This window comes from Synchiropus splendidus, chromosome 17 (assembly GCF_027744825.2).
Source record: "Synchiropus splendidus isolate RoL2022-P1 chromosome 17, RoL_Sspl_1.0, whole genome shotgun sequence".
Lineage (NCBI taxonomy): Eukaryota > Metazoa > Chordata > Actinopteri > Syngnathiformes > Callionymidae > Synchiropus > Synchiropus splendidus.
Window position 1 is genome coordinate 13,240,001 of NC_071350.1, and position 21,954 is coordinate 13,261,954.

The 21,954-nt window shown below is 47.9% G+C and overlaps 1 protein-coding gene across 6 annotated transcripts in view; it reads right to left on the reverse strand.

The window, feature by feature from the left end:
* The window catches only part of sgcd (sarcoglycan, delta (dystrophin-associated glycoprotein)), a 92,491-nt gene that overhangs the window by 17,356 nt on the left and 53,181 nt on the right, over positions 1–21,954 (reverse strand). For 2 of the 6 annotated variants that reach the window (XM_053846140.1, XM_053846141.1), the window contains 3 exons: positions 21,210–21,372; positions 12,265–12,450; positions 1,291–1,392 (listed from right to left, as the gene is read on the reverse strand). In XM_053846140.1, coding sequence (XP_053702115.1) covers positions 1,291–1,392; positions 12,265–12,450; positions 21,210–21,239 — 318 coding nt within the window. In that variant the 5' untranslated portion in view covers positions 21,240–21,372. Of the gene's footprint in view, positions 1–1,290; positions 1,393–12,264; positions 12,451–19,649; positions 20,926–21,043; positions 21,127–21,209; positions 21,373–21,954 lie in introns of those variants that run through there. The other 4 variants (XM_053846145.1, XM_053846143.1, XM_053846144.1 and 1 more) reach the window with 3 other exon arrangements.

Below are 21,954 nucleotides of genomic sequence, written 5' to 3' on the forward strand. Positions count from 1 at the left end.
AGGTTTTTGTTTCTAATCTATTACTTTCTTCCAGCCCTCAAACTTCTCAAGGAGAATCTGCTGACTCAGAAACAGATGGTTCCGCCCCGAGTCACCTCCAGATGTGCCGTCACATGAGTTATGGCTGGACGGCGGTATATTTCGGCCTTTTGTCATTTATTTGTTCATCACCACAAACACCTTCTGTCATTCTCATGCAATTGTCCTTCGCTGTCACGTTGATAGTCCACCTTTCTTTCTCGTCTTCTGTACCTGAGCCGCTCCTCTGCGAGATAACGCGGCGGCACGGCGGTGTCGAGCGGCTCGACAGCGACGATGATTTGTGCCGCGAGAGCGACTATCACTCCATCGCGTTGTTAACAACGTTCAGCCCGCAGATTGTTCCGCTCGCTGGTAATAACAGCGGCGGCGAGGAGTGATGTGGAATCTTGAGCGGGGAACGGCGTAAAGCGTGTCACATGACCGACATACACGAGTGATACTCTTAACGTGGGGAAATCATTTTATAGATCATCTCTTTGGATCCTCTGGAGCGAAGAGAATCACCTCCACAAGGGAGAATAAAACAGGTTTTTCCTGATGATGGATGAAAGGCTCCTGCATCTTTGTGTTTTGTTCACCAGTGAAGGGACAGATTTAGCCGCTTTACCTTTATCACTACATTATGACCAGCTAAAATCACGGTATCTGATGGTGTGGTCACAATCCTTCTCACGCAACACTCCAGCATCAGCTGAGCTTCCAGACATTGTTGATATTCTGTGAGTGTCTGGACTCTCGAGGAACTGTGAGGAACCATCCGACCGTTTCTCCTGGGTTCAGCAGAAAAGACAAAAAAACTGTGGAGGCAAAATAAGTCCATCAGACCTCCTCTGGGACTCGGGAGACGTATTCAGGTCACACACCCCTCCCCCCACCCGGGTCTCCTTTCACTAGACACCTCAGTCCACAGAGAGGTCCTGTTCGCATTGGCACTGAAGATGTCCGGCATCCAAATGTCTTGAAAGCCAATGTTATTTCCTAAAACATGCAACAGATCTTTAAGCTGTGGCCAGTAAGGGTGAAGTGTTGGAAGGGAATCCTTTCATGCTGTACCTTACTCTCTAGAGACGGGAGTGTCAACATAGATTGGAGAGGACCAGAGCCTTAGCTGCACCACAAAACAGTGACAAGCAGCTGGTCCTGCTGAAACAGTCACCTGTGATGGTGTCAATACAACACCCCCAGTACCACAGCAGAGGTGCGAGAGAGTCGTGGCGCAGATGGCTCCAGATCAAGAGAGTGACTTACTGGTTTGGAGTGGATTTCTTTGGCATAAAGCGGATGGAGGAACTCGGAGTCGCCCTCGAGCTTCAGGCCCTTCTCCGTGATCCGGAGGTTTCCCATGCCGTCCTGTCGGAAACAGAGTCAAACCTTAGCTCAGCAATTCTGACAGCAGCCGGATGGTTTCCATGGCAACATCCTCTTTTATCACCCCACTGCTGTGATGATTAAAAAAGATGTTAAGTGAGTAAAGAGGAATCTTCCGCGGGCGGAGCGTAATCAAAGATTTGCTCTCGCTGCAATGAGAGAGTCGATTCCCTTATCAGAGCGCAGCGCTGGTCTGCTGGTGAGAGCGAGCTACAACTGACCCAGCCCAGACTCTTGACTCAGCGAGTGAGGCGCAGCGGAGGTCAGAGCAGCTACACAGATGAGGAGTGAAAGATAACAAAGTTAGATACGCCTGAACCACGGGGGAGTCTGAACTTTTAATGAGGTGAAGAGGAGTGTCACGATAAAACCATCACATCTGAAGATCATATATATCTGAAGGCAGAATTTCAATCTCAGCTTTTTTCCCACATATGAATGAATTATGAAACTTTCAGAACACATGAACATCAGACCAAGACTTCACAACTTTCCAAGACATTCATTCGACTGAGGGGATCACAGAAAACTGATCATGTTTGGAGGGACGTTTTGCTCTCAATTGTAAGTTTAGAAATGTATTGTTTGCTTTATAGTAGGAAAAATGGCTGTGGGCCGTGTAGAATCATAGCCAGGGACACATTTGGCCCCTGATCCAGACTTCGCACACCCTGAGGAGTAACAAAATAAACCTCTACCAAGGCATAAATTGAATTTCAAAAAATGATTCATCACGTAAGAGACAGAAATAAATGTACTAAATTTTAAACCATATTTTTCTCTCACAGAGTGATCTGGTGTAAAAGTGGCGAGTGCTCCATCTGGTGATCGTAGTCACAGATGCGACGAACACGCAAACACAGGGCCCACTGACTTGTTTGTTGCTTCTGAAAATTGCTGATCTCAAAAATCCACCAGCTCTCGACTGCAAGTCTGAAAGTTCGGCGTCACCACAGGCTCATCTGCTCTGGAGCTGGCGCCCTTCCACGCCGGGTTATTAGCCTTGTTTACCTTTTCCCCAAAGAATAATCGAGTTTCCGCGTGTCAAAGCCAAGTCCATTTAAAAGATGGCACCAGTCCAGATGCTGATTCCTGCTAAATTTATTGAATAAGAGAGTTATTAGGCGCCAGGAGGAGATTTAATGAGAGCAGGTGAGTGAAGGAGTGAGGGGGACGGCAGGTCAGCACCTCAGGGGTTCCACCTACAGGTGAGTCAATGTTACACTGGATAAAGTAGAGCAGTGGTTCGATATAAGGAAAGATGAGAGAGCAATTTCTAGACTGGGAGAAAGTCAAATTATTTTCAGTAAATTAATTATTTTAAGGCCTCAACGTTACGTAAGGATACGGAAACGCATGCGGACAGATCCTTCTCTCAGTGCTTTGCCTTCATTTCCTCCGTATTTCTGCACCTTTCCTCAAAGCTTATGTATTGGGACCAAATGGTGCAGTACCACCGGATACCATGGGGGGCAGTGTTGCTGTTACTACCCGATGCGTAGCTCTAATGAGACACGAAGAAGACATAGCAATGGCGGATATTCTCCATCCTCCTGTTGCGATATAGTTGCCTCACTGACCACAGTCGCTTTGTTTTGGAAATTGTTATTGTTGTAAACTTTTGACCTTGGGCTGCTCCCCCTGGTGGATATACTGGTGAACAGCAATGTAAAGAGCAAATGGAAGCATGTGATGAGTGACGGTAACATCGTATGAAACGGACGAGTGCAATTTTGTATGTAAAGGGGCCTTAAAACTAACTTCATGGCAGGTGGCACTACTGCCCTGTCAACTTCTCCCCGCAGCCTCGCCGCTGCTCTGACGCCGTCTCCACCACCGACCACTCATCCACCATCTCCAGCTTGTTAGAATCACATATTTTGATCGGCAAAAACTCGTTTTTATTTTGGCGTCAACAAACAGTGATCATCAAGAAGGAGCTAAATTGGCTGGAACGCGCTGGTGCGATGAATAATGAAAGAAAGTGCCGTGCACGCCGGCTGCGCTCAGTAATGTCTGGCACGAACATGAACGTGGAATCACGTCGACTCAGGGAGCCAAACCCAGCGACTCTTCTGAGTCTGAAGTTTCTGTTGCTCCTTTATTCTCGCCGGCGAGCTGCAGCCGCCATGAATAATTCAGCCCGGTTCTTACCGGGACGGAGGAACACTCAGGTGTGCATCCTCCTTGTCCTCTCCTCTTCTCCTGTCTTTCATCTGCTGCATTGTTCACTTCCCTCGCCGATGTTTCTGATCTCGCGGTCCCTCCTCTCTCCTCCTGCTTCCTTCCTCCTCCCCGGCTGTCTTCTTGATTTCTCGCCTAAATTCCTGCTCCTTCCTTCACGTCGCTGGCTGCTGCTGTTGCTGCTGATGCTCCACTTTCTTTCCCTCACAAGTCGCAACTTCACAGAACTCACGTTCAGCATTCATCAAAGGCTCAAATTCCACCAACGCTGGTGACAGATGGTCTCAAGATCGGCTCATCACACGAAGGTCATGCAGCTCGCCGCGCGGATCAAACCCCCTAATTCTAATGTTTAGCAGTCAAAAGTTTCATGAAGAAGATTCTCCAACGCTGGATGGAAAAGAGCTGAGCCACAGGCTCCAATGAGCCTCTGAAGCAGGAAGCAGACGGACGAATGAGCCTCAATAAACTTGTGTGTTTCATGTCAGTGGTGGCTTCAGCTGCAGAAGACAACGCTGTTTCAACAGCAGTGACAGACTCACAAGTCTCTGAAGGCTGCAGAACACAAGGGGGAGGAGAAGAGACAGAGACCCTCCTCGTGCTTGTCTGTTCTGCAGACCCCCCCACACTCGCTCGCACACACACATCGGCCACACAAATCAAAGGAATGAAAAGGAACTGGTGGCACAAATGTTATTTACAAGAGCGACATTTTCTCTGAAGCTTCTTCATTTTCACACACAGACGTCCACACACACAGGGCGGCGCACAAACACAATAAATTCCGGATAACCAACAGAGCGGTGACAGAGGAGGCAGCGGCAGCGACAGCTCGAGCGGAGATCAATTTAGTCAGTGTTGCAGCAAACGCTGTGGAGAGGAGGAGACGGTGAGGAAGAGGAGCGATGAAGGAGGTGTTGAAAACAATCAGCTCCACCAGCACACGCTCTCTGGAGCAGCACTTCTGTTCCTCCTTCTGAGGAGCTTCAAACATCCATTAACACGAGCTGTTTAAATAAAAACAAACCAACGAGTGTGATTCATTGGCAATAATTTTCCATGCAGACCACCAGGAGGCGCCACACTTTGCGCGAGACAACAGGAAGAGTCCCGTCAAAAGGAGAAGCAGGGAGCAGACGTGCCAGACTTGAACAGATGTTTGGATGGGAACCAGAAGCAGAACCACGTTTGGTCCATCAGACACAACGCAGCAGACAAAACTCCAATTGATGTGGGTCAGGAGAAAGGCTTCCTGGGACGGCGCCGCTCCAGACACCAACAACAGCTTTGGTATTTGAGTGTTCAGAGGGATCTGAACCGGGTCCAAAGTGTGTTGTTGTCGACGGCGGTGAAACAATGAGAGAATGTAAACAAACAGAACCAGCTCCAGATTTTCGCTCCAGCACGTGTAATTCGTTTCCTCTGGGGCGCCTAAGCACTTTAACTCTTGGTAGCACCGTGATGGTGTCGGAGGTGGACCCGTCTACAGTTCTACCGATTCACTAACCAGGTCACAGGTCAACTATATTGACCCAACGTCACATGGCTTTTGCTGTACCTGAGCGTTGCTCATCTGACCAAACGAAAACCCATATCACCAGAGGAGGTCATGATGCGACCCACTATTCTATTTTCTCAGTCAAAAACTAGTGTCTATATGATAAAAACATATTTTTGACTTCATGATTGGAACACAAACTCCCGTCTTGGTACTTATTCACCTTCAGTTGACGCAAACTGAGTGATAAACCATAAGCCTGGTACTTGAATGTAGCCACTAGCACAACAATATAACACACTTTGTTTGAAGATGTTTTCCATGTTGCACCTCCATGGGGGCTTGTGAGCTGGCAACAGCGGGCGTCCATCCCACATTGTCAAAGAGCCTTCCATCAGTCGCCACCCAAACTGTCTGAGTCCAAACTCATTTCAGGGGAGCGATAAAGAAAAGTAGTCTGCGAGCACGGAACCTACGCTGGGTGAGGTCGCTGTGTTTCTCGACTCCACAGGTGATAGCGCTTCGTCGCGTCTCGCAGCGATGGCTATCAGTGGAATTGGCTTTGAGATTGCTCGGCACGCTGAAGCCGCTCCGCTCTCACTCACGACGCCGCTGCTTATCATCCATCTCTGGATACTGGAGAGGAGCGACAGGGAGCCCACGAGGAGATGGTGAGACAAGCCGAGGTGAGTGACGAAGAGAGCGCAGGGAGGTGGGGGGGATTATTGATCTAGACGGCCGCGACATGGGGAACAGAAATGACGAGGAAACGGAAGAGAGGCTGATCTGAAGAGATGAAGCGATAAAGCACAAATGAAGCCCGGTATGAAGGTAATGGAGCCGAGGACGACACCTGAATGTTCTGAAGGAGTCAGACAGAACAAGAACTAGTGGATCTGGTTGTAGAAGATCAGTTGATAAACCAGATGATGTGAGATTACAGCCAGTCAAGAAAACTTGGACCTAGTTTCACACCTTCATCTCAGCCCCAGCAAGACGGAGACGTGGCGCCCCCTGTCTGCACACTTCTCATGGTCAGTGTATTCCACTGCCAAGTTTTGAAAATCACAGCTTATCAGATGTCTGAAGTATGAACTGCTCTGCCTTGCTACTTGCTTTTAACTTGGCCAGTAGAGGGCGTTAATTTTGCAATGCTACTTTGTCTGGGTCAGCGTCGACCCAGAAATCTTTTCATGGGAGAAAGTTTGAGTGTCAGGAGAAACCACTCTCTTTTTCCCTGACGCTGCCACAGCCAGCGTCAGAGTCGCCTCAGATTCCTGTGGACTTCATGTCTGAGCGCCACTCCGGAGGGCGCACAGTCAGCATGAAGACCTTGATAACCACGACAATGATGGACGTGTCAATGCTGCAGCCGTCGTGCATGCGAGGTCGCACGCTTTGAAAGACAATCCATCGTTACATGTCATTGTGATGTGATGACCGCCATGAATTATTCATCCACTCATCATCTCGCAGCACCTTCAGGCAAGAGGTCTCCCCACCGGACTGTTGTGGTGATGGGAGAGCGCAGCCAAAAGACAAAGAGATCAGACTTGAGATGCTTCTCTGTAGGGCTTCTGGACTCCCTCTTAAAGAGAGGAGATCAGTCACCCAGAAGAGACTCAGAGTAGAACCTAAGCTCCTCTACAAGAGGACAGTTGAGGCAGCTCTTGCAGGTTTGTCTCCTGGACAAGGGAGGTGTTCAGCTGGGAGGAGGACCTTGGGCATACCTAGGACATGCAGGAGAGATGATGTCCTTCAATAGGCCTGGATGGATGGATGGATAGATGGGTCGAGTGATGAATGGCCAAAGGATGGTTGGACGATGACCAATGATGGATGGACAGATGAATGCACTGATAGATGGGAGGATAGAAGATAACTAGATGGATCCATGATGGATGGATGGATGGATGAAGGGAGGGAGGATGACGGCTGTAGAAGGAACAACAATGTCTCTCTGCTGAAGCTGAAACGTACTTTTGGTGGCCAGGCTGAATATTTGCTCCTTCGCTCGACAAACAGGGATGAATATCTCCTCACGCCCAGTTCATTTTCAAGTCTGATTCCTAACTAACCCGACAAGGAGTAAGAAGCATATTTATGTTTGCGGCAGCGACGTCGCCGCTTCAAAACTATTTTCTCTCCATTTTCCATCTTCTCCTTAATGTGTTTCCAAATGTGAATGGAGGACGTGGAGATCCGTCCTGGCAGCTTCTCTCCATCCTTTTATCGATTCGACTGGGGAATCGCTGGCGGCAGGAAAACGGTTTTATCATCGATGACAAGAGGAAGTGCACAACCTTTTTTTTCTTCTTCTTATTTTCTCTTCGATGTTTTCAATAAGTGAGTTTGTAAATTAGCCCATCACTGTTATCTCGACAAATCACCTCTCCGCCAGCTCTCTCCTTCATTTGCAGACTACGATGCTGCATGAAATAAATAAGCCTGTGAGTTGTAGAAGAAGAGAAGCAGTACTGAGGTTGCATTCAATAGTACTGGGGATACAATATTCTCTCTGAAATGAACCGAGAAAACATTGGATTTGAAAGAAAACACACAACTTGAACAATCAATGCTGCTCATCTCATCATTGTGTCTCACAACACAACTGTCCCCAACAGGCTGTTAAACCATCCAGCATGTGGGGTCCCTCAGGGCTCCATGTTAGGCCCAGTTTCAGACAACATCCTCTCACTGTCAAGCTCACTGAAGGAGAAGTTTCATCCCTGGCCAGTGTTGGGCTGTGTTTTCAGCGGCATTGGTTTGTCTCTGTTGAAAAAAAGTTATGGACGGGTTTGGATGAAATGTTCAGGATATATGTGAAATGGGACGAGGAATAAATGAGTAACATGAGAGTGATCTGGATCACCATCTGGAAGCAGGATTTTTAAAAAAGGCTTTTAAAAGAGAGGACAGCTGACCAAGATGAAGGGCATTTTGACTGGCCATTGGTCAGTTCAGTCTTTCGTGACATCACAGCATTTGCTGTTTGCTCTCTGTTTTTAGTCCCGTGGGCTGCACTTCGCAGTCCTGTCGTGTCTGCTCGTAAATAAAGCTGGGAACAACCTTTGCATGAACAAAAAGACAAAACCTTTCCTCTGCACTGGGAGCCAAACAAAATTCAATACAAAACTATAATTGAAGCAGGAGTCACAGAGGAAACTGAGGGTGGCTAAAACGGAGGCTAATGTAAAAGATGAAGGACACTGAGGCATTTTCTTTCAGAAGAGTCTTTGTCTGTTGCTCACGATGCAGTGTACCTGACCTGAATCCACTTCACGCTGAAGCTGACGTGAACCGAGACGCTCTGGACCCGCCTCCTGGCTCGGCGGCAGGGTCGATGAGCGTTATCGATCCTCACGGTGCGTCACATGACTAGCATTCAGATTTGAGAAAGAACACAAGTCCAGTTCGGGGGGGGCGGTTGAGCGGAACCAGCGAACACACCTCAATATTTTTCATCAACATCGACTGGTTTTCTGTAGCGGGATCAGGATCAGCACCTCCAAGTTTAAGGGTTTGGTTGTCAAGAGAAAACTCTCATCTCTGATCTTGGTTGATCGTGGTTGCTATGACGACGGTGTCACATATAACTCCACACACCTTCTGTTACAGTGAAGGCTTCACAGGAAACTAGAGCGGCCCTCGCCCCCCGGGGCGCCGGGTTAAAGTGATAAGTGGATTTCAGGGAGAAAAAGAGCAAACAAGCACTTTGCGGCAGTGAAAAGTGTTTCGGCGGTCCGGGGGGCACACCCCTCCTCCCGCTCGTCCCCCCCGTTCCCCGTCTCCTCCTGAGTGTTTTCTGTCGGGGCGCGTCACTCTGCCGTGTCAAGGAAAGTGCTCAGAGTTCCCTGATGAGCGGCACCACCTGCCAGTCTTCCCGCTCACTTAGCCTCCTCTCCGCAGCACACTGACAGGCGCCGGACGCCCGAGACCTCGGAACCGGACTTGTTTTCCTTCTCAGTGAAAACTTCAACACGACCAGAACCAAAACACCTTTCGCTCTCTGCGTTTGATCCGCCAACTTGGCAGAAACTTCAATCCTTGAACCTGAGGAAATCCAAACTCTGCTAATGAAAGCTCCAGAAGTTTGAGGTTAACAAGCTAGTTGCTGCGAGTGAGTCAGCACCAGAACTAGTGACGAGTCGGTCAGAGTCGGGTCAAAGTCCCCCCCACCCATCACTGACTCATCTTTGACTCCCCAAATCTTTTTCAACTTCTGACTCTATTTTTACCCCTCTTTTTTAAGAGAGACATTTTACAGAATAAATGTTTTCAATTCCTTGGAAAATTCTATTCAAGATGAACAACCTTCAGCAAATAGATGTTCAGCATAAAACTTCAGAAATCTTTTGTTCAAAAACATTTGTGAGTCCAGTGAAAATGAACTGATGGAGTCGCTGAGCAACAAGTGTCACAGAGAGAGAGAGAGGAATCACACAACTAAAGGAGTCAGAGAGCTGGGAGTCACACAGTGAGAGGAGTCGAAGACATAGAGGAGTCACAGAGCTTGAACAACCAGAGTGAGACAAGTCACAGAAGCAGAGGAGTCACAGAGCTCGAAAGAAGGAGAGGAGTCAGAGGGCAAGAAGATTCACAGAACTAAAGGAGTCACAGAGCTTCATGATTTATGGAGCTTGAGGAGATCCAGAACTAAGACGTCAGAGAGCAGGGAGTCACAGTGAAAGCAGTCAGAGAGCAAGAGGAATCACAGCAGTAGAGGAGTCACAGAGCTAGAGAGAAGTAGAGGAGTCATAGAGCAAGGGGAGACAGCGGGAGTCTGAGAGCTAGAGAAGAAAAGGAGTCACAGAGCTTCATGATTTATGGAGCTTGAGGAGATCCAGAACTAAGACGTCAGAGAGCAGGGAGTCACAGCGCAGGAGGTTAAACAGAATTAAAGGAGTCACAGAGCGAGAGAATCACAGAACTAATGGAGAGCTAGAGGAGTCACAGCCAGACCCCCTTAAACAGAATCTACAGTATACAGTGATGCTTTTCATGTGCTGCTTACCAAGTCGTGACTCGTGAGGGGAGATAAAAAGTGTTTAACACGAACACCAGAGGAGGTTTCATCATGAGACTCCTGTCAGAGAGACAGGCGGCTGACGGTGAGTTTGTTGGCGTCTTCATGTCAGAGAAAACCTTCAAAGGCAACTTTTCTTGTGGGATTAATGAAGTTTCAGACTCGGAAGTCACTTGAGCTCTCATTAGGTGAGGCCCCCCGCGCCCCCCCACTCTCCATCTCTTTCTCTGCTGACCTTTCCTTTCGCTTGCTGCTGACAACTCTGCGTCCCTGACGAGAGTCTGAGTCCAAACTCATCAGTCGAGGAGATTTAACGCCGCCGGCAGCCAATTCTGCGTCTTGGCTCCAGTCGAGTGTTTGTCAGAGACTTGGGACTAACTCGAGAGGGACATGGCAGAACCTGTAACAGTCTCCACCTCGGTGGCTCCTCACTAATGGGACTGACCTCGACTCCCTCTGCTGGTCTGTTGTCCCATCATCAGATGGGAGATCGAACAAGGATGAGCTTTATTTATTTTAAATATTAAAATAAACAAAAACAATCACTAACATGCAGGATGTAGTAAATACATTACATACTCTCAAAAGTCTAAAGGTAAAATAAATCAAATTACACAAGAAACTAATAGTGTTACTACTTTAACGATAGTAATTTAATTTAATTTAATTTAATTTAATTTTAACAGCTTGCTCTCCAGACAACAGGGAACCTTTGTAAGTGCAGCAGTTCCTGGTCCACTGAACACACTGATGCACACGACACGTGGCAGCTAGGATGAGAACAACAACAACAAACATGGAGGAATCCCTGAACAAAAGCAAACAAAAGCAGCTGTTTGCTTTTGTTCAGGGAGGTTTTTCACTACACAATGTTTTTCACACAAGCAATATTTAAATGTATGCATGGGTCCATCATTTGATTCAGTAATATGAAACTCAGTTCAGTATCCAACTCTGGCTGTGTCATCCACGAGCGGCTGGGCTCGGAGAGCGCCACATGCGGGGCCAGACTGTGAGCTTTAGCTGGAGAGAGTTTGACCTGAGACCGGATCAGAACCTGCCAACAGTTTCAGCCGGAGTAGCTGACTGTATCCACACGACTGCTGCGGCCCAAATCAGCACCAGAACCCCTGACGCTCGAGTGTGTGCAGGTGTGCACCTGTTTATCATATCTTATGGGGACTTACAAAATATTTAATATTATATTAGGCTTAAGTTTGTTTTTTGAGTCCTGGTTAAGGTTAGCCATTTAGCTTGGCAAGGTTTAGGGTGAACGCAATGAGAGGGCCTCACAAGGATAGAGTGTGTTTGCGTGAGCTTCAAGATGACTAAAACCACAAAGACAGCTGTCCAACAAAACAAGACCGTTGCAGTACATTATGGGAGAGGTAGCATTTCAGAAGACATTGTACATCATGGAAGCGGCTTCATCATATCAGGGTTCAAAGTGGCCCACAGGCCTAGTTACGTGTGACCTTCAACACTTGACTGCTCGTCATTATCAAGGGCGCACAGCCTTTTCGTTTCCCATGTTTGTCTGTTTGCTGATGCCGTGTAGCGACACGTTTCCTCCCACGAGCAGCGACCATCTGCTGGGCCCTCGCTCACTCACACGTTTAATTACGGCTGTAATTACCCAGAGACGGGCTGCGCCGCGCACGTTCACCTGACACACATGCCGGCGACACACACACACACACACACACACACGTATGTTTATGCCGACTTCTTTGCGACTGTTTCTGATGAGAAGATGCAGCAGCTGTAAACGTTTCAGTTAATCCGACAAGTTTGACGAAAATGAGATTTCGCCTCGCGCTGACATTTCTAATGTTCCGTCTGTTTTTCCTCTCGTCTGCAGCGCTCCCACGTCCCAGCATGCATCTCTGCAGCTGAACCCGGGCTCGCTGATTTATGTAGAGCTGGATTTTCCAGCAGACGAGGAGGCAGGTATTATTGTGTGTGTGTGTGTTTCAAGTTAGTAATCCTCCACTCTGGAGTCGGACTCAGCTACCAGCTCTGGATTACTGAGCAGTTGTGGATGTGGGTCATGCGGGAACCGGAGCCAGAGGAAACAACACTGAGGAGACGCTACTGAGGGTGAGGGCTGTGTGGAGGAAGCGGAGGAGAGAGCTTCTGAACTTACGATGGTGAAGTTCATGACCTTGAGGATCCAGATGGTCAGCGCCAGGTTGATGAGGATGAGGATCATCAGCAGCAGGACGAAGAAGTAAAGGCAGCGTTTCCTCCAGCCGTAGATTCCCACTTTGTACACTTGTGCTTTCTCTGAACTCTGGACATTGTTCCTATGAGAGCACTGTTCCTGGGTCATCTGCAACACAAGAGCACAGCTGACGTCACCCTCACGTTTGAAGCATGGCTTCTTTCATGGTGACGGTTAGGAAAGACGATTTTCAGCTGCAGCAGCAGCGCGACACAAAATTAGGGTTTGTGGTCGTAATGTAACGGCCGAGTGATGAAGCACCATGAAAGAAAAAGCAGGGGGAGGAGGAACAAAGGCTGGACTTGTCACTGGAGATTCACATGAGCCTGTTCCAGCTCTCTGAGGAGGCTTCACAACGTTGACTGGGTCTTTGGAACCAGCAGGAAGTTCTGCTTCATCATAGAGGAGGAGGAGGAGGAAGATGAGATTTTGGTCTCTCACTGACATATGAAGACTGGAGTGGAGAGGTTTAGGAAAAATATGGTCTAAAATTGAAGTGAAATTAAGTGAAAAATGACGGAAAACAAGAAGAGAGGAAGATGAAGAGAGGGAGGAAAAAGAATGAGCAGAAAAAGTAGGTGTCGAGTGAAAGAAAATGAGGAGACTACAAAGACAGAGCAGAGAAAAATCTGAGAAAAACCAAGCGCATTAAAGTAGATGACAGATACACAGCAGTCCTGAGTCACTGTTGACCAGACCAGCAACTGTGAAGACATGACGTGGCGCCAGCAGATTACCACACGCTCGCCATGAAACCTTCCTCACAGTCAGCCTGAAGCCGCGCAGCCCCACAGGCCAGTCCAGATGTGGGAGATGATTCTGGAGCGGTCACAGTGCAATCTGACTTTAATGGGAAAACGTCCAGATATAAAGAACAAAAGCGGCGACGGCGAGAGAGGGAGTTTGTGTTTGCGGGCCGACAGTCGGCTCAGATTAGCGGCGGCGCTGTGACGGGTCAGCGCCGAGTCGCCGCGGAGAGACAGTGATGTTAAATTGCCTGTCTGTTTCGCTCGCCCCCTCCTCGGCCCGCCTCACCCCCCCTCTGCAGTGAGAGCCAACATCTTCATCAGAATTATGTCAGAACCACAAACACAGTCCGCCGCGGGGCAAAGAACCACAACTAGTTCAGCCACAACTTTCCAGTGTTGAATCGCAATCCGACACGACAGCGAGGATGGATCGGCCCGTCGCGCTCCAACATTAGTCGAATATTAAAGTAGCAGGCAGCTGCAGGGAGCCGGAAGCAAGCAAGCTAGTGTTGAACGGCTCCAAGGTCAAACAGGAAGTGAATCCTCGACCTGAGTCGCTGACACCAGAGTACAAGACTGTGAAATCATAAATACTCTTACTCTGAAACAGGAAGTGGATGGGGCATTGATGAGTCAAACAGAGTCAGGAGTGGTGTCGACTCCATCGATCGATTGACTCATTTCAATGTAATTACAGATTCATGCGCAACAACTCCCGACTCGAGACTCGAGTCGCCGCCCTTCAGTCTCAGACACTCATCCAGAAATCCGGCACAGGCCATTGTGACTGACGTCAGGACAAACATCTGCGATCATGGAGATGCAGAGTAAACCGTCCGCATGGAAGTTGACTTGGTTTCGTCACAGGAAGTTGTGAAAGTATCGGATCGACGGCCATGTTTGTGTTACAACGTTGTCTGTCGGTTCACCTTATGTGAGTTCCTGTGAAGTTCTGGGGAGACGTCCAAGTGAATATTTTAACACCGCATCCCTAAATTAGCAGTTTTCACATCCGTCTGCTCCACATTTCCGCTGGACGGCAACACAACAATCAGCTCAACACATGCGCCGACACATTTTCACCAGTCCAGGAAACACATGTCCTGAATTGAGTTTGTTCTTTTTTAAACATGAATAAACACGACGTGTTTATTCTCAGCACGAAAAGCGGGTCGAAGGTTTAAACGGCGAGGATTTGCCCGTCACTTTGAAGCGGCGAAGACGACAGGAGGATTTAGCGAAGGCTCGGCGTCACCTGCTCTGTAGCTGTCGCTTCATTTCACCTTACTGTCACGTTGCAGTTTCACCTCTAACAGCAGCGGGTCGGCGGGAGCCGCGCGCGTCTGCCTAAACTAATTTGAATGAATGAACGTATGAATGTGGGTTGCACTTCTGCTCCTGCATGATGACAGGGCAGAAGCTGATCTACGCCGTGCCATGTCTGCAGGTCGCTTTTTTCTTGGTAATATTTTTACTTCTGAAATATGAACTGCTGGCTGATTCTCAAGTGTGGCCACCAGAGGGCCTTCACTCGCGAGCTTGACCTCCAGGTGGCCTCACTGAAGGCAGCTTTAATTAATAAAGAAGGTAAAATGAAAAACGCAGGTGACTCAAGAATTAATTTGACTCGTAAAAAAATGATGATAAATCAGCATTTTATCCAAAACTCATTTCATTTTGGAGCAAACACCGTTTCCGTTAATGCATCTGTCCGTCAAATGTCGCGGTGATTGACGGTGGTTCCCACTTTAATGGAGGTTTCTGGAAGAGTCACCCTTTTAAGCGCCCACCTTTCTTCCCTCTCTTTCAGCGCCGTAACAGCGTTCTGTCGCCGCGTGTGACGCCTGACCCTCATGAGTATTCAGGATGTCGACTTGTTTGGGAGTCTGAGACTTTTTAATGCTACAGTTTTATGGAGAGTGCTGATCGGTCAAGTCCGACTCACAGGTGGAGGAACACACACACACACACAGACGCACACAGCGACATTTCTAAATGGAAGACAAAAGTGAAATGGACAGGAAAGTAAATTTCAGTGCAGCAGAGGCCCGTGGGCGAAGGAGAGAAGCACTGCGGAGAGGAAGTCAGAGAAGTCCAGGCTTAAACCTCACACCTTTGAATTCACTATTATCAATGCGAAACGCTCACTTCCTGTGTCAGAATAAAGTTAAACCGGATCAAAACCACCTGAGTCAACTGCTCCCTCCGGTGGTCACGAGCAGCAGGGTCCGTGCTCGACCGTGTCTCAGAGGTTGACTGACACACGGGGCAGGTTGAAGGCGAGGTCCTGCCGACAAAAGCCGCTGTGATGCGGAGACAGCAGCCCTCATGATATCCTCCTCGACTTCACCCTCCAGCACACGAATGAAAACAGCCACATTAACATCTCCAACCTCTCAAATATTGACCTTGAATTAATCAACACCATGATTTGAATAAAGTGTTTACACCATCGGCTCAGTACACTTTATGAATTATCCATCACTTAATAAGCCCTCGCCGCTCCTCCGAGCTCTCCACCACTGAAGGCAGACACAAAGAGACCTTCTTCATCTGCATAAGCTTGATGTGAAGAAGCGATCACAGCCGCTGCACAACGCCTCTGTCACCATCACACCGTGTGTTCCAAGTCTCAACACGTCCAACCGGTCGACACTCACGGCCTCTAAGCTCTGAAATAAACCAGACTGAAGTTGTGTAATCGACCAGAGACGTTTTATCGGAAATAAATAAATACCTTCGGCTCATTAAAACGGCAGTAAACAACCTTCTTCACTCAAAGATGATGCAAGGGTGATGGTGGGTTGGGGGGTCAGTATTTCCATGGCGATGACTTTGCAGCGGTAAGGAGAGTTTGAACCGTCTCAGCTGCAATCCTGCTCCAGAGTCTAATCCCCAAAATTATCAGCCGCTCGGTAAATCCCCTCTCATCGTCCTCACACACTCATCCGTCCTTCACTCCTCCCGTCTTTCTCCCGCGCCTCCATCAATGCAGCCAGCGGGAGGTCCGCGACAGTAACAAAACACAGCGGGGAGCGCGGTAAAATAACCTGGGACACCAATCTCAAACAGACCATTGAGTCAACTCAGCGCAGTCAGGCAAACAAGCCACCTGTTTGTGTGTTTTCTTTTGGATCACATGACCCACAACAGATCTGACTACCCGCTTGCCAGATTGACAGCATTTTAAATGTAGCTCTTAGCTGCTATTTAGGTGCTATCTTAGGTGCTATTTAGCTAAATGCTAGCTCAGGAGTCAGGAACCTTTTTGAAAGCGCAGAAAAAGCGCAGAAAAAACTATATATATATATATATTTATATATATAATAAGTGGGAGTTTATTATATATTTTATATAACTACAACAAAAAATGTAATTTAATTGAACAGTTTGCTCTCCAGACAACAGGGAACCTTTGTAAGTGCAGGAGTTCCTGGTCCACTGATCACACTGATGCACAAGACACGTGGCAGCTAGGATGAGAACAACAACAACAAACATGGAGGAATCCCTGAACAAAAGCAAACAAAAGCATCTGTTTGCTTTTGTTCAGGGAGGTTTTTCGCTACACAATGGCCAGGGTTTCCACTACTCTGAAGTACTTGAAATTCTTATAAAATTGAAATTCTTTTACAAATATTTTCAAGACATTAAAAGAGCTTTAGTTTCAATAATGTGATATAAACACTACAACACACCAGTAAACACTAAACATACACACCAGTTGATGTCTCTTAGTATCTAGCAATACTGAATGGTTCTGTGAATCGGTGACTACTAACCATGCGTCTTCCGTGTATACAGTACACTACATCCAGCCAATAACATCATTGTCAGTGTGACTTTGAGGAGAGCAGCGTTGGTCCCATCAATCTCAACAAGAGACTCAGTTACGGTGCCCTAAACAGTTCCCATGATGCTTTCCTGTTCATTCAACCAATCACAGTCAACCGCCTCCACAGCCAGTCAGCTGAGCCGCGCGGGGCTGTGGGAACAAAAGAGAAGTGGGAAGAAGACGTAGGAAGACGTAGCGTGTTTTAGCACTTGTCAATAAAATGTCCATAAACTCATTGGTCGGATGAGACGTGGCTCAATCTTGGCAGCATGAAGCTGGATTGCTTGCATTACTGAGCTGCCTGTTGAGGGTGATGGCACCTCACATGTGACTTTATTTATTAAGGTGGTCTGGCAGGATGGTTGAATTGGAAATAAGTCCGAGAAACTGTGGTTAATAAGTCAGAGAAACTGTCAGTAATTCACACTCTGATATTGTTCAAACAGACTTCTTGTCGAAAGAGCCGCTGTGCTAGCTGTTGATGAACCAGACTGAGTCCAGATATAGTTGTAGAAACTGACACCAGTTCTGGCATCAAGTCACCGCCGCAAGTTTCGGCTTCATGAAGCTGTTCCAATACAGAAGTTTTAGCGAGCTAAGCTAACAAGGAAGACGACCACAACTTGTCAGTTCGACAGTGTGTTTCATTCACACGTTGGTAACAAGAAAACAACGGTAGGATGTTGTCCCTCTCAGGTTTGTCCTCAAATCAGACGAACAATTCCAAAACAATTCCCCCAACTCTGGAGATGAATCACCTGACACAACAGCAACACAAGTGAGAGGAGAAGCGCCAAGACAGACCGTCAGGTCAGAGGAACGAATATCTCCTGTCCGTGTTCCTAAAATAACTTCAGGAAGCGACAGCTGCAGCGAGTTCTGGAGCCGGTGGGCCAGGTCACATGACAGCGTGGGAGGAAGAGCAATGAGGTCACTCATTTACATATATCAAGAGTGGTTAGATGAAGCGGCGGCTAATGTTAACAAGCAGCCGCTGTCGTCGGGATGCTAAGAGCAACTAAAGTTCATTTCCATTCGAGACTCTTTTTTTCAAGTTTGACCACAAATTACTCCTGTGTTGACCCGCGACTCCGACCTCAGACTCGGCGCCCACGTGTGTCGACTGCGAGACGCGCAACTCTTGATGATTAATACAGTTATTAACAATTCATCTTTCCTCCTACAGTCCGACGTTTTTAGATTTGCTTGAACAGATTTATTCTGTTTGGTGTGTCATCCTTCATGTTGTCTATTTTATGAGAATACTGTTGCTTTTCTGCGTCAATACAAGTATTTGTGGAACGTCTTCGACTCATTTCTAAGACTAAAAAAAGCGCCATAAAAGTCTGCTTTTGTTCGCTGTTTTGCGTTTGATTCGTCTGACATCAAGCTGTTTTCTCTCCCGACTCATATCATATTGAATAAAGCTTCTTTAGCCGTTAGCTCCTCCACATGTTTGGCTGCGCCACCACACAGTAGAGACACAATTCTGCGCAAACCTCCCTGGTCCATCAACAGGGAGTCCTGAGCCAATATTTAAACAAGAGGAATCTCAAAGGAGCTCCAGAAAACCTCCGTCAGAGAAGACAGGCAGCAGGAGGAGAGGAGGTGCGGCCCGCTCTGGTCAGACAGAAAAGCTCCACCGTGCCTTCTCCTGAAACAATGACCTCCATCGCGTCCCAGCAGAGCCACGGTGGCGGCCGCTGACCCCCCCTCGGCTGCTGCTGCTGCAGTCGTCCACACTCGGCTTCTTGTTTCTTATTTATAGCCGCCGGCTCCCGAGAGGCTGCGCGTAATTGAAACCAAATGTGTTGCAGAGACGGATATAGAGTCGGGGGGCCGCCCCTCCCCAACTCCGTGTGTGTTCAGAGATTTTAGGAAAGCCTGTCAGACTGAAAACAAACTTGAATGGAGAGAAAAGTCGGACATCAGAGCAGTTCAAAGACGGAAGTAATTAGCTTCACACTTCAAGAGATCATGGAAGCATCCTTGCTAGGAATCTGCAGCTGAAAGTGCTTTTTTCTTCTGGTAGAAGAAAAGACGGGAGCGGGTTCACCGCTCCACTTTAATCATCAGTCTGCTCAGTCGACCTCCAGACGCACCGCCAGGTTCTGCTTTGGTAGCTTGTCAGACTCTTCTTAGTGGAACTCAAGTTCAATCGCAGTTTGTCAAGTCACTGACTTTTAATTTTTTCCATGTTGAATAATTTACCGTTTGAAGGTCTTTGTTTAAGGTCTTTCAGTAAGGTGATTTCATTTGTTGTATTTTTTTCCCCTGGATATTACTTTACATGCCTGTTGATATTTACTCTTTTTATTCTGCATTTTTCTGACGGCTTATTTTTCTCGTATTCGACCTTGTGCTGCTGGAATTCATCTCTATTTTATGTCAATGGTTCACCTGGTGTGTAAGCTGAACATCAGAGAGTCGGCACGTTGCTGTGAGAGGATGAACTATCAGTAGGACCAGCATCATAGTCCTCTTTGGACTGAGAAGCTCTGAGGATCCCTCAGGATCTGAGATGTCTTAGATCCAGGATGGGTTCAAGCCCTTCACTGACCTCCTGAGATGTGCAGACGTAAACAAGCGTGACATCGCGCACAGACAGTGACTCTCCTGCACAGACCACCCCCCCTCAGAAGTCTCCAAGCTGCCTGACTTCTGATACACACGTCTACTTCCTGTTTCCAACAAGAACAACGACGACGTCGAGCAAGACTCACCATCCTCCCTGTTGTCTTTAAAACCTCGGTCAGACTCGGACGGCGCTGTCGGGCGTGTCACGGTCCACAAACTCGAGCTCAAAGGCAGCGTGAGGCCTTCACTGATCAACTCTCAAGTAGTCGCCCCCCCTTTCTCTCTCTCTCTCTCTCTCGCTCTCTGCTGTCAGCTTTTCCACTGACAAACCTCCGCCCGCCTCCGCTCCCCCCACCACCCCGGCTTCCTGGACTTCTGTGACCCGACTTTTACTGTTTGGTCTTCAGCTGTTGCTCTCTCGGCTCGGCTGCCAGATTTAGAAGCAGACGCACATGTGGGCTTCTGGTTTGAAGTTGTGAGAGGCGGGACTGTTGTGTTGTCATGACGACAGCTCCTGGAACAACTGGACTTTTCTTGTGCGGAGAGAAAGCGTAGGAGCGAGGCAGGGAGGGAGGGTGGTCAAATATTCGGCCAATTGTTCGATCTGCAGTCCTGCTCCGATCAATCTTTTTGCATCTCGGGGTAAATACATAATTCATGGCGGTTTGGAGGAGTGATCCAGGGATTTAACCTTTTTTTCCACACAGTTTTCAGTCAGGGTCTCACCAGCAGCAATGACTTATGGGAGTCATTGACATGACGTTCCTTTGTCTGTTATCTTTTTCTAAATGATTATTTTTTTGTTTCAAAGTTGGATTGTTCTCTTCTCAGTGTTTTGGTTTGACACTTGGTTTTCCTTTCTTTCTTTTTACCATAAATAAGTTGGTGCATGTCATACTCCAAAGCTCTCACTTTCTACTTTCAGGAACCGTTTGAATGGGTTTAATCGCACTGACCGTTCAGGAGTAACTGTTCATTCTACCAAGCTTGAGTAACTGTTGAACCACGAGGCAGGGCCACACCGGTGAACCTGTGTGTTCTGTGTTGGGCTCCTCCGAGTGCAGCATTGCTAGGGACTACCGTATTGACTGTTAAGAGAGAGCAAATGATGGTTGAAATCTCAATGTCGCCTTAACCTACGATGAGTGGGCAATTTGAAAAGTGCAAAAAATGGCCACCTTTAGAAAATCCAGGACATAAATCTGTATTTAAAACTTAAATTTGAAGTGTTACATTATAATGAAAAACGTGAAAAATTCCCAGAGTGAAAGTGCATGGCTTGGTGTCGTCCTGAACGCATTGGTTCAGCACACCTTTCACTCTTATAATAGTAAGACTATGGATCCTCTCCTTCAGGCTGACCTCGCCGCCATCTTGTTTTCCTGAAACAGCTGCAACATTGAGATGTCACCACCAGATGGCGTGGGCAGTGTCCCTAAAAGAGGTCCAGGAACTGAGCGCCACGGTGGCGAAAGACAGAAGTTTAATGTTCGAGGAGGGTCACACTCTGACATGACTGCGGGCGACGGCCGGCCCTCACTGATGTTTCTGCAGCTCTTCAATCAGCAGGAGACAGAGTGATACTGTGTCCTGCTCTGACAGACCTATATTGGGTCGGACCACCTGCAGGCAGCAGAACAATGTGACAGATTGGACGTGCGCGCGAGCCGTGCGGCGTCACAGGAAGAAAGAAAGAAATGATTTACAGAATGCAAATGCCTCTCCTCCACTTTCATGTTGTCACAGCCGGGGAGGAGAACGCTGCAAAGCTGCTGGACAAAGCTGCACTTTCTTCTCTCCTCCTCTGCACTCGTCCTCCACTGATCCCCCTCTTCCTCTCTTTCTTCACCTTCTCTTCTCCTCCCTCTTCTGGAGAGATAAAAACAGGTTTGTATGTATCCAGAAGGAAGAAATCGTTTATACAGATTAAGCAGCAAATGTATTCTGCTCCAGTTTCGCAGTGTTCTCGCTCTTCAGGAGACTCATCAGAATGTAGAACAACAAAGAGTCATGTGAACATGCTGATCTGCTCCTGACTGATCCACGTCTGCCAGCTGATGAGGGTTTAACACTATAAAGACAGGACCCAAGTGGGACACTTTTCATGTCTTTGATCCGATCCTCCGCCGCCTCACTTGAGCCGCCCCTTCCTGTTCACCCATTCTGGACACGACGTCGTGAATTTGCCACAAACACAATTAAGAAACACACCGGAGCCGAGGCGTCTGCTCGTTCATCATCACCGCATTAGCGCCGGAGCGCCAAGCGGCGGCGCCTCATGAAGAATGAGCTTCCCTTCAAAAGAAATGAGTCTTCATGTGAAGGTTGAACAATTGCGCCGGCAGCAAAGAAGCTAACAGGCTACCGCAGCAGGCCAAGTTTGGTTCTGACTCGGTCCAACACAACCCCAGCGCTGCAGGTTTATCCTCCAAGGTGATCACTGTTTTGAAC